We start from the raw sequence: 12,817 nt of genomic DNA on the forward strand, positions 1-12,817 counted from the left end.
GCTCCCATGTGCTGTGAGGCAACTAAGCCCATGTACCACAACTACTGAAGCCCACTCACCCTAGAATCCATGCTCTGCAACAAGAGAAGCCCCCACAGTGAGAAGCATGTGCATTGCAACTACAGTAGTCTCCACTCGCTGCAACTAGAGAAAGCCCATGTGCAGCAATGAAGACACAGCACAGCCAAAAACTAACATTAAATTAAAAAAAGAATATTGTTATTTATATTCTTATAAGTATACAGTAGAAGACAAAGCCAGATACGTAAGACAACTATAATTATAAAATACACAGCTTTTAAAAATACAGTGTTTAATGTAGAGGGAAGTTAGTTTGAACACTTGGCCTATGATTTAAGATCCCCCAGGTAAGTACTTTGGAGAAGGCGATGGCACCCCACTCCAGTACTCTTGCCTGGAAATTCCCATGGATGGAGGAGGCTGGTAGGCTGCAGTCCATGGGGTCGCAAAGAGTCAGACATGACTAAGCGACTTCCCTTTCACTTTTCACTTTCATGCATTGGAGAAGGAAATGGCAACCCACTCCAGTGTTCTTGCCTGGAGAATCCCAGGGACAGGCGAGCCTGGTGGGCTGCCGTCTATGGGGTCGCACAGAGTCGGACATGATTGAAGCGACTTAGCAGCAGCAGAAGCAGGCTTCCCTGGTGGCTGAGATGGTAAAGAATCCGCCTAACAATGCGGGAGACCTGGGTTCGATCCCTGGACTGGGAAGATCCCCTGGAGAAGGGAATGATAACCCACTCCAGTATTCTTGCCTGGAGAACCCCCATGGACAGAGGGGCCTGGTGGGCTATAGTTCACAGTGTCACAAAGAGTTGGACACGACTGAGCGACTAAGCGCAGCACAGCACAGCACAGGGAAGCAACTGCACTAACCCAATGACAATAATTTATATGTCTAATGCTTTCAAGGGGGGAAGAATACCACTGTTGTTTTTAATTATTTAAAAACACCTTAAAATGAAATATATTATTACAATAGTGTGGGTTGAAATGGCATAAATGATTCTATTAATTGTCTGTATTTGTTTCTTCTTGATTTCATTACTATCCTGTTTTACTCATCTGTATTATGGGGGAGTCAATGACAATGTGATAAATGGAAGAAGGAAATGGTCTCAGTGCACAGGAAATCTCTCAAGGACTTTTAACAATTTCAGCAATTGAGCCCACACTGCCTTTGGTCTGCATCTACTGCCAAAGCCTCACAACTGGTCACCCAGTAGGCAGACCCTCTCCATCCTGTCACTTACACCCCATAGTGTTGGAGTGACATTTTTAAAGCCCCAAACTGACCATGTGGTGGTGGCTTAGTCATTAAATCCTATCCAACACATGTAACCTCAAGGACTGTGGCCCACCAGGCTCCTCTGTCCATGGGATTTCCCAGGCAAGAATACTGGAGTGAGTCGCCATTTCCTCCTCCAGGGGATCTTCCCAACCTAGGGATCGAACCTGGGTCTTCTTTACTGACTGAGTTACCAGGGAGGCCCTGACCAAACTGCTCACATCAACTCACTATTTAGAAACTTTCCCAGTAATCACTCTAGCCAGAACACGCGGCATTTATTCCCACTAGACAGGCTTATTGCATGATCAGTCTCTCAGCCTAGCTTCCCAAAGGGCAGCATTCAAATCTTACAATTCTCTTGACTTAGGCCTGAGCAAATTGCCTGGCATACAACAGGCAATTAAAAAGGCTGAGGGAAGGAACAAGAATTCAAATTAGGGGTCATCCTGTCTTCAAAGAAGGGAAATAGAATTAAGTATGCATGTTAACATTCAGAAGGTGTCAGCATCACTTGGAAATGAGGTTGATCTGCTCTAAGTACTTGTACTATTGACTGGGCATTGATGACAAAGCAAATCAGCAAGCAGTTTAATGTTTTTAAGTGTTATTGATGATTCAATACTACAAAATATTTCTCCGTCAATCACAAAACTAATTTAACCGTCAGCCACGCAGGGCCAGATGTCAAAAACATGTGTTAAAAGGCCTTAATATGCCATGATCTACTTGATTAACAGCTAACTTGCAGAAATTCCAACAATGTGTTCTTGTTTTAGTCTTATTTGCATTGGCAAGTGTTCCTTGTGCACCCATCTGGCTGTGCACAGGTCTAATCTGCTTGCGCTTTATCACTGGATGGGAACTACATGGCAGTGGCCTCCAGCTCTGCTATCTGGCTGTCTCAACTGCTTATCTGCCATGTGGCTTTATAAATACTGGGGGCTCCATGAGCTTCTGTGTGTCAGTCCTGGAGCTAAGTCATACTCAATCTTAACTCACTAAGGGGCATTATTATTTTTCTTTTTTTACACACTCTGCATATCTGAATAAGTTCTGGGAAATTAAAAGGAATAATACATTCCCTGGGGTGAAATAATAATAAAAGGTGACTAGTGCCTAATGGGTTCTATTCATCAGCCAAAAGACAGCAAATAATTAAATATTCTTATAAGTCTACAATTTCCAGTTAATCACTTTCTTTTTTGCACCATGTCTTGTTGTAGAGGATCTGTTAATTTATATGTGGATAGAAATGGAACTTGTGAGGGAAAGGTCACTGAAAGAGATTGTACTGTCAAACACAAAGACCAGAACATTTGAGTTTAGTCCCATTCCATCACCCATGAGCTGAGCGGTCTTGGGATAACCCAGGCGGGGCAACTAAGTCCCAATCAAGGGCCAGCCTAGGGTACAGGTGGCTTCCCAGAGTGCTGCGCTGAGAACTTCACTGGTGTCACAGTTGATTAATGACGTCTACCCAGGGCCCAGAATAGACACTGGACCAGAATAGAACAGTGCTGCACAGGTCCCAAGTTTTCATTTCTGGGCATGTCATTTCACCTCACTGAACCCAATTCCCATCTTTAAAATGAAAGAGCATGGAGTTACTGTTTCTCAAAGTATGGCCTTCCAAACATCTGCATCAGAATCATTGGTCATCCTTGTTAAATCAAAGATTCCTGGGCCCCACAGCAGAGCAAAGAATCAGAATCACTAGGATATGGGACCCAGGGAACTATATTTTAAGAAGTTTTCTTGATTAGTGGTCCCCAACATTTTTGAGAATTTTTCCACGTACTGAGGCGGGGGTAGGGGCGATGGTTTCAGGATGATTCTAGCTCATTACATTTACTGTGCACTTTATTTCTATTATTATTATATCAGCTTCACCTCAGATCATCAGGCATTAGATCCCAGAGGTTGGGGACCCCTGCTCTAGATGACAAGATTATTTTGGATACATATAGAAGTTTGATATCCACTAGAATATAAACACTTAAAAATAAATCTACTATTCTTTATCCCCTGACAAGGAAATTTGCCAATTCCTATCAAGTTGTCTTGTCTGTTTTTCAAATACACGATGTTCTGATTTTGGGCACCTTTTGAAAATTCCCTCTGTGTTTGCATTTATTCTTTATCAGGTAAAAGGCTAAAAGTAGGATGTGTATAGGGTTTGGAAACCAACAGCTCACTGACCAAAGCTGCCCCATAGAGCTATTTTGTTCAACTTGAGCATCATATTTTAAAATCTGAACTTGAACATTTTGAGGTAAGTCAACGATGCTCCAGCTTGTCATAGTCACCAGCAGTCCCAACTGCTTAACACCAAATCCACTTCCCTCATTTTTGCTCCCTGCCTGACCCTACATGGCATCTAAGTTCTCAACTCCTCATGTACAGTTCAGTACAGATTTTACATGCCTGAGACTGTGGATCGGCAAACTGCATAATTATTGTCAAGGTAATTCCAAAAGATAGTGGAGTTCACAGGTCGGCTAGTTTAAATGTACGTTTTGAAGATAAGGTACTGAGAGGAGAACAGATTTGCCCCATGTGATGCAATTATCAAGTAGTGGAGACAGTTCGAGAGGGCCAGACTCCCATAGACCCCCAGATTTCCTTCCTTGGCCTCCCTTAAATCTCAGAGGAAGTGCGTTTAAGTAAAAGGAGTAGTTTCAGATTCAAGAATTGTTTGGGGACTTAAACTAGAATAAATCAAATCTCAGCAGGGAGAAAAAGGGTAAAATCCTGCCAAGAATACATGATATGGAAAAGAATATGGTGTAAGTTTATTTCTGTATATTTGGAGAAAGAAATCAAGGGTACAAATGGACTGACAATGTCACTGAAAGACTGCAGAAGGGATACCTAATCATTCATAGTTTTTGAAACAACGTTCTTCCACTCAAATTTTATAAACAAAATTACTACTAGAAAGTTTTGATACTAAATTCTTAAAAATTGTAAAAAAAATTTTTTTCCCTCAAAAATCATCTTATTTTTCCAAATAAAATCTCACCTTTTATAAATTAAAGTTGTAATCTTACAATTTTATTAGCAACATTAAGACTATATAGCCATTGAAATCTGGCTGCTTTTTTACGTTCTATATTTTTAGCATAGAGCAGTGATTCTTAGACTAGAGTGTACATCACAGTCACCTAGAGAGTGTGATGAAGTGCAGACTTCTCGACTCTACTCGAGGCTCCGATTCAGGAGGTATACATGGGGCCTAATAATTATACTTTTGACAGACATCTCCTGGTAATTCTGATATAGACGTCAGATAAAACTTTTTTAAGATTCACCGACTTCTGGAATCAGTGGGCTATTTAATCTAATTCCCCCATACTACAAATGGGCAATTTGAGGCCCAGGGAGTGAGAGTTTATTTGTCAAGGTCACCCAGTTAGTGGCAGAGCTGAGACTGGCTCCTAGGCCACTATCCACTAGACCTCATTACCTCAAGGTTTATGATAACAGGGAAAATAGTAGGAAACAATGCTGTTATTACAGTGTGAAATCCAAAACAAAACAAACAACAAAAAGACCCCATTACCTCTTGCATTTGTGGGAAATCCTACAAAGTGCTACAGAACAAGAAATGATGAGAAAGACACAGAAAAACAGCATAATGGGGTCTACTTACACAGTTCAAAACTTAAGATTTCTTTGCTTCAGAGTTTGAAAATAATTATGTCAATAACATGAACCTACTTAAAGATTGCACTGATTCATGATACGTCCAACCAAAAACAAGATATCTTTCTTCAGAATCCTTGCCAAATTTACCTCATCTGCTCTCGGATACTGATTCTTTAACACCTAGGAAGTGATGGGGGATATAACATGCAAATTCAACTCCAAGGCCTACTGGTGCCCAGCCCAGCACACTACACACCCTCTGTGGGCAGGAGTACAAAAATGCCCAGAGAATGAATGAACTAACTTGGGTAGAATGAAATGGACTATAAATCATTTTAGGAATCAGTAAACATCAGAATGACCTATTTGCCTAATAGATTTTCTTCATTCTTTTGGTCAAAGTAATCCTTTTAAACATCAGTCAGAACTAAGACTTCCAAATGGCTTCCTACCCGCTTCAGAGTGAAAGTCAAAGTTTTTCATCCTTTCTCACAAGGCCCTTCAAGGAATACTCCCTCTCCACCCACCGCTCCCCCCTGCTCTTGATTCCCTCCAGTACATTCTCCCTCCAGAAGTGCTCATGGCTCATCCCTCACTTTCCTCAGGTCTTTCCTTATATGCACCCTTCTTAGTAAGACCTGACCTGGTCATTCCACCCCAGCATTCCCTGAACCCTCTCCTTGCTTTCTTCTATAGAAAGTATTACCCTCTGAAGTCTGCGTGTTTTACTTATTTATTTTCTATGTCTCTTCAGTCCCATTAGAATCCTCCATGAGAGCCAAGATTTTCACCACTTCTTTTCTCTGCTGGATCCCTGGTGCCCACGGAAGTGCCTGTCATACGGTGGTGGCTCACTCCATCAACACCCGAAGATAGTGCACTAGGCGCTGGGGGAAGGTGAGCCAACACATACAAGTAACATACATATACAGGCATGCTTGGGCTTGGAGTCTAGCAGAGAAAACCAATTAATCACATTAAAACCGAAAAATGAACAATTAAGATTGTCACAAGAGCTCTGGGAAATTCATGGTATTCATGAAAACATAATAGAGGATTTTACCTAGGAGGCTTCCCCAAGGAAATGATTGATAATAATAATAACAGTTATAACTTAATATATACCTATTATCCTAAACACTTTCCATATATTAATGCATTTTCTCCCCAACGTAATCCACTAAAGTAGGCAGTATTTTTATCCTCTTTTACAAATGAAGAAACTGAGAAAGCGAGAGGTTAAGTAACTTATCCAAAGTATTAACTGTCAGACCTAATATGTGAAACCTACGAGTCTGGCTCCAATATCCACAATCTTGACTCTGTGCAGTACAGCTTCTCAGCTCCCAGAAGAAGAGGAATTAAATCTGCAGGGAGTAAAGAACATTCTGGGCTCAACAATAACGTGTGCAAAGAGTCTGAGGCAGAAGGAAACAATGGTGCACTTCAGAATCCAGAAGGCCAGCATGGCTAGGGCACAAAGTATGAGAGAAGAGAGACGGGGATAAGGCTGGAAAAGGAGGAAGGAAAGATGAATGGAAGGGACGGAGGGAGGGAGGAAGGTAAAGGAGGCAGGCAGAGAAGTGACTAGTCAGGTGAGAGCCAGAGAACATGACGGGATGGACCCTAAGGGGTTAGAGATCTCAGTTTCCATCATCCTAAAAACAAAATGGACCTAAGGGTTAAAGATTTCAGTTTCCATCATCCTAAAAACAATGGCAAGGTAGTGGAGGTTTTTAAGCAAGGCCAAGGGTGAAGTGATCAAGTATGTATTTCAAAAAGATGCCACTGGCTTCAGCATACTGAGTCTACTGCTGAAGATTGCATGGGAAGGGAAGGCCCAGCTGGTACTAGGTTGGTGTGAGTACATGGAGAAAAACAAGCACGTTGAAATGCATTTGGACCATTTCCTCCCAACCACATTTCCCTAAACCATACCACAGCTAATGTTTAGTCCAAGCTCACCTTCTCTGACAAAGCCTCCTCGAGCGTCGCCAGTGCAGTGTCTGTGTTACTGGAATCAGTCTGCAAGGACTTCACTCTGTCTTTCAGATTGGTCAACTGCTTGTCTTTATCCCTAAGCTGTTCTTGTAAGTTTTCAATCTGAAAGTAAAAATCACCATATTTAATACACAATTTATTACATATCCAGTACAGTGGACCTATGGGGGAAAAAACAAAAAAAGACCCAAGATTATGGAATTTGTTGCTATTAGGAGGTTACACTTTTATTTAGAATCAAGGCCATTTTGACGAGACCATCTTTCTGCCATGTAATTCAACTTTGTGTTTAAACAGCAATAGAGATGAGCAGAATATTTCCCTCCATGCAAATGCAAGCCCTTCAGACACATAAGCACTATTATTTCTATTTCTATCCCTTTTACTAGCCCTTTAAGTCTTGAGTCTATAAACCTAATCTTGGTGCAGTGAATCTGAGAAACATATATGCAGAATTCATTCAACGAACAGACACATACTGGGTGAGCACCGAGCACCCTATCAGTATATGGCAGAACCTATGTAGTCATTCACTCACTCCTTTATTCAGCATTGGACTTTGTGTGATATGCCAAATGCTGTCAAGTGGCTGTTTCAAAGTAACCACATGAAAAGCCAAGTAGGTTATCACCAGTAGACTGTTAATGGGAAGAACTTGTGATATAAATCAAATGTAACAAGTACTAAACACTCCATTTGGCAAGTAAGTCATGTGCTGGCAACCAACCAGCCACTTTTATCCACTATCTGCAGCCTGAAATAAACACACCAAATAGCCGATTATAACGCCTGCCCAGGAGCAACAGCAAGGACTTTCTCTTGGGCATTGCATACATTATCATTCATGTTTTTATTCTCTGCTTTCAAACCATGTATTTCTTATCTAAGGATTAAAAAAAAAGTCCCACTGTACAAACAATTTATTCATATTAAGGGTTTTAAAATGACAAGGAAAAAAAGCAGTACAACTCTAAGATAAGTCCATTCAAAATATTTGTATTCTGCACACAGGCTTTCTCAGGAATCATTCCAAATGCATGTTTCACAATGTGCAACTCAAACAAATTTTGGGATTACTTGATTCATGAAGCATGAATCTGGAATGGCAACACAAATAATGACCAGAGTAGAAGCAATAATGAGGAGGAGGCAGAGTGACCGTGAAGGTGGTGGCAACAGCAGCATCATAAAAGCTCTGGATGCAAAGATAATGACCCTGCTGACCCTCAAGCTGAGGAGAGGTGTGAATACTTTTCAAATGGCTAAAATGGATGTGGGCTAATGGAGATGGATTTTTCCTCCTTCTACTCTTCCCACTTTTCTTTGCTCCCTCCTTTTTTTATTCATTCCCTTTCTCCTCATTCTTCTTCCCCTTTTTGTCAATGTACTTTTTTTTTTTTAATGTTTTTCTGCCTTGAGACAAACATCCTGGTTTAGAGAAATAACTAACCTTTTACTTCATCAAAGTGCACTGTGTTCCTATTTAGCTAGTACTGTGAGAATTTGCTGTCCCTCCATGGAAAACACAGGAACTCAAAAGGTATAATCATCTGCCGTCAAAACAAAGGTTCCCTCCATTCCAGACAAGTGTTCATGTGATTACAGGACACCATAAGCAAATAGATGAGGGAGCAAAAACATGGGTGGTTACATGTCAGAATGACAGTTGCTTTATAGAAGTCGGCAGCTGAGAGGACTAACTCTTGTGAGAAACTGTGTTATTATTTTGAGTACACTCATATTCACATCTGTGTCTGCATATGCGTGCAAATCTATGGCAGCTCCAAGCAAACGGATTAAGTTCTCCAGTCTGGAAGACAGTGGGAGACAGTGCCCTGGATAAAGGACAGACTTTCTCTCAGGGCATCAGCCTTGGGGCAACAGCACTGCTGATTTCAAAGGGCTTCGGGTGTTGCAAATAGAGGCTAAAGAAGACTGCTGTATGCCTGTGTGAGACTCTCTGGGGCCTTCTCAGTTACTGGGGAGATTAAGGATATGAGGGTCAGTGGTCCGAGGAGTATGCAGGTAGGAGATAGGAGCTGGAGAAATGTGGGTGGGTGAGACCTGGAGACACAGGAGCGACACAGCTATGGATCTCACATCTAAGATCTCCCCAGAAGAGCCAGTTATTTCACAGACAAGACTGAAAAACAGATCTGGAACTGGAGACATTCACAGAGCGAGGGATACACCACTTTAAAAATGTTGCACAAAGATCGCCAATAATGATTCTTAATAAAGATAAAGCACAGACTAGGGTGGGGAATGTAGCCTATAGTGTATATAAGAAATAAAACTACAAATAGATACATAAACGCTACTGTAAAGTACATTTTTTTTTCTGGAAAAAAAATGAAATTTTAACTGTGTTTAACTTTAAGGAAAGGGTTTAGTGTGCAAAAACGTGGAAGTGAGCTTTTGTTTCTTGTTTTCTTACGTTTCTATAGTGTTTTGCTTGAACTTTCTAACCATGTAGGTTTTATTCATTTTTAATGCCGATCAACATTATCTGGATGGAGAGTTTATGGGTCATTTTCACTTTATATTTATATATAAAAATTTTAACTATTATGCTAGTATTTAAAACCATATTTGCATGCTATTGGTAACTAAGCAGAAAATGATTGAAGAGGAAAAAGAGTAGAATGTAAAATCATATTACGTTTGTATGTAAAAAGGAAAAATTCAATATAGAAATATATATATGTAATTCATTAAAATATTATTTGGTATATTTGATTTTGCAATTCTTCTTTATACTTTCCTACATCTGTCAGCTTGGTTTTCTTGAATATAACAGAATAAAATATATTTAAGATCAACTACAAAATATCAGAATGATTCTTTGAATATGTTTTGAGCAATAAGTTTGTACTTTTTATTATAAAAGGACTCATTGTAGGAGGAAATTTTTGTTTTTAGTGTTCAGTCGCTAAGTCATGTCCAACTCTTTATTTCTTTGTTATTCTAAGAAAGGAGGACTCAATTCTTAAAATTAGGAAACTGGGGATAAATGTAAAATTCTGTATCTTTCAAAAAAATATTTTGCAGCTTTCTAATGTTCATAAATCATTAACAACAAACATTTACCAAAAAAAGGCATAAATTTTTTTTCAAAGGGTGAGGTTATATAGGTTCAAATAGCAGGCAGTGGAAAATAAGCAAATTGAAAACCAGGATTAGGATGGGGAGGTCTGGGGATGGAAAGTGAGGATTTTGTGAGAAATTACACATCTGCAAAAAATGGAATCCACCTAAGCAACATAGTCAACTCATTGGTCACTGTGACTTGATAAAATAAGAGATGGACCTGAGCACAGGGCTGTCCTTGCCTTTGAATTAAGCCACCTTTTCATCAGAGCTGGACAACTCAGAAGGAGACAGCCTTGCTGCAGTGGTACCTGTACCTCCCAGAGCAGACCACTGGAAAGGAGGTATGGGTCAGGGAGAGCTCAGGCCCAGGGGCGTCACTGGGCATCCCTAATTGTAATGGCTTCAAGCTGACTACTGAAACCTCAGGTCTGCCAAGTTCATGGAGGGTCAGTGCCCAGAGGGAGTTTTTTGGTGAGTTTTCACACAAATGTGGTCCCCAGCGGGAGATGTCACTGACTGAACAGCAGCATCCTTCTTGACTCCACATTTGCTCCCCCTCCCATTTGGTCTCTAAATTTCAGCACGTCACCTTCCTACAATGCAGATCTCACTGAATGACTTTTTTCCTCAGAACTCTTCAACTGTTCCCTCATTGCCTCCAGATAAAGCCCAAACTGTCTGACATCATAGACTAGGCCCCTCATGGGAAGACTCACTGGTCTTCCACCATCCCCCAGCCTTGCCTAACTTCTCCCACGACCTCCCAGCACCAGGCTTCTTCATAGCCTCTCCATCTTTGCCTTTATTGCTTCTGCTTGGGAGATTCTTCTCATCCTATTTTTTTTTAACCAAGTTCTACTGAAACATTTAGCTATCAACGTATTCTTTAACTCCTCCAGGAAGCCTTCTTTACATAACACCCACTCTGGCCCAGACTAAGTCCCCTGCTTTTCACACACTTTTCAAATTGCCTCTTTACTTGTCTCTTTGCAATGTGGCTGTGAGTTCCGTTAAGAATTCTGTCATTCTGTCTCACTCTGTATTTCTGGACATAGTACCCAACTGTGTTGGCAATACCGTGTATTGCTTACTGAATGAATAAAAGAAGGAAGGAAGGAAGCCTAAAGAGAATGTCTTATGTGAAAGCAATAGACCAGACCAGGTGATAGCTGAGTCCCTTCAGCTCTTAGATCCTACAAAGAAGAAATTAAAAGCATGAAGAAGCTCTATATATAGTCAGAGTACCTTAAATATGCTGAAGAATCTTTATGCTTTCAGATACTCCACAAAGGGATTTTTTTTTTTTTTTTGGCTGTTTCTTTATAGAGTTGTGAAATTAGTTACTAAAAAACATTTTCTTTTCTCCATATCACATATCACTATAATTTCTGTTATCCACATCTAAGGTATCAGTCAAACCTTTTAGCTCAACCAATAGGAACATCTCAGGCTGGTTTAAGCATAAACAAACTGCCAGGAATACAGGAGAACCAGGGTTGGAGAAAATAATCCAGAACAGAGCCCAGAGTTTTGATGCAACTGGCGTGGTGCAGACCCTGTTGCCCCAGCTGCAGAATACCAGAAACTGAGACTCATAGCACAATCTAGCTTCACCAGTGAAGCCATCAGGTCCATCATTTCACTAGGTGATCAATTTGTTAGCATACAACTGTTTATAGTACTTACTTATAAACCCTTATAATCCTTTATGTTTCTGCAGAATTGGTGGGAATATCTCCACTTTCTCATCTTAGTAATTAAATTTTTCTTTTTCTTTTCCTTAATCCACCTAGTTAAAGTTTTGTCAATTTTGTTGAGCTTTTCAAAGAACCAAATTTTGATTTCATTGATTTTCTCTATCATTTTTCTAGTCTTTCATTTCAGTTCAGTTCAGTTCAGTCGCTCAGTCCAAGAGTTGGTGATGGACAAGGAGGCCTGGTGTGCTGCAGTCCGTGGGGTCACAAAGAGTCGGACAGGATTGAGCTATTGAACTGACTGAACTGATTATGTCCTTTGCAACCAAAGATGGAGAAGCTCTATACAGTCAGGAAAAACAAAACCAGGAGCTGACTGTGGCTCAAGTCATAAGTTCAACATTGCAAAACTCAGGCTTAAATTGAAAAGCGTAGGGAAAACCACTAGACCTTTCTGGTATAACCTAAATCAAATACTTTATAATTATACAGCGGAGTGATGAATAGACTCAAGGGATTAGATCTGGTAGAATGCCTGAAGAGCTATGGATGGAGGTTCTAACTTTTACAGGAGGCAGTGACTAAAATCATCCCAGAGAAAAAGAAATGCAAGAAGGCAAAGTGGTTGTCTAACAAGGTTTTACAAATTTCTGAGAAGAGAAGAGAATTGAAAGGCAAAGGGGAAAAGGAAAGATATACCCATCCTAATGCAGAGTTCCAAAGAATAGCAAGGAGATAAGAAAGCCTTCTTAAGTGAACAATGTAAAGATATAGAGGAAAACAACAGAATGGGAAAGACTAGAAATCTCTTCAAGAAAACTGGCAATATCAAGGGAGATTTCACGCAAAGATGCACATGACCAAGGACAGAAACAGAAAGGACCTAACAGAAGCAGAAGAGATTAAGAACAGATGGCAAGAATACACAGAAGAATTATACAAAAAAGTTCTTAATGACTCAGATAACCATGATGGTGTGGTCACTCATCTATATCCTGGAGTGTGAAGTCAAGTGGGCCTTAGGAAGCATCAATAGGAACAAACTTAGTGGATGTTATGGAATTCTAGC

The 12,817-nt window shown here is 40.3% G+C and overlaps 1 protein-coding gene across 1 annotated transcript in view; it reads right to left on the minus strand.

The window, feature by feature from the left end:
• ERC2 (ELKS/RAB6-interacting/CAST family member 2) overlaps positions 1-12,817 on the minus strand; it is an 859,053-nt gene that overhangs the window by 421,565 nt on the left and 424,671 nt on the right. Inside the window, exon 7 of the mRNA XM_052641926.1 lies at positions 6,926-7,063. Coding sequence (XP_052497886.1) covers positions 6,926-7,063 — 138 coding nt within the window. The remainder of the gene's footprint in view (positions 1-6,925; positions 7,064-12,817) is intronic.

This window comes from Budorcas taxicolor, chromosome 1, assembly GCF_023091745.1.
Source record: "Budorcas taxicolor isolate Tak-1 chromosome 1, Takin1.1, whole genome shotgun sequence".
NCBI classification, from domain to species: domain Eukaryota; kingdom Metazoa; phylum Chordata; class Mammalia; order Artiodactyla; family Bovidae; genus Budorcas; species Budorcas taxicolor.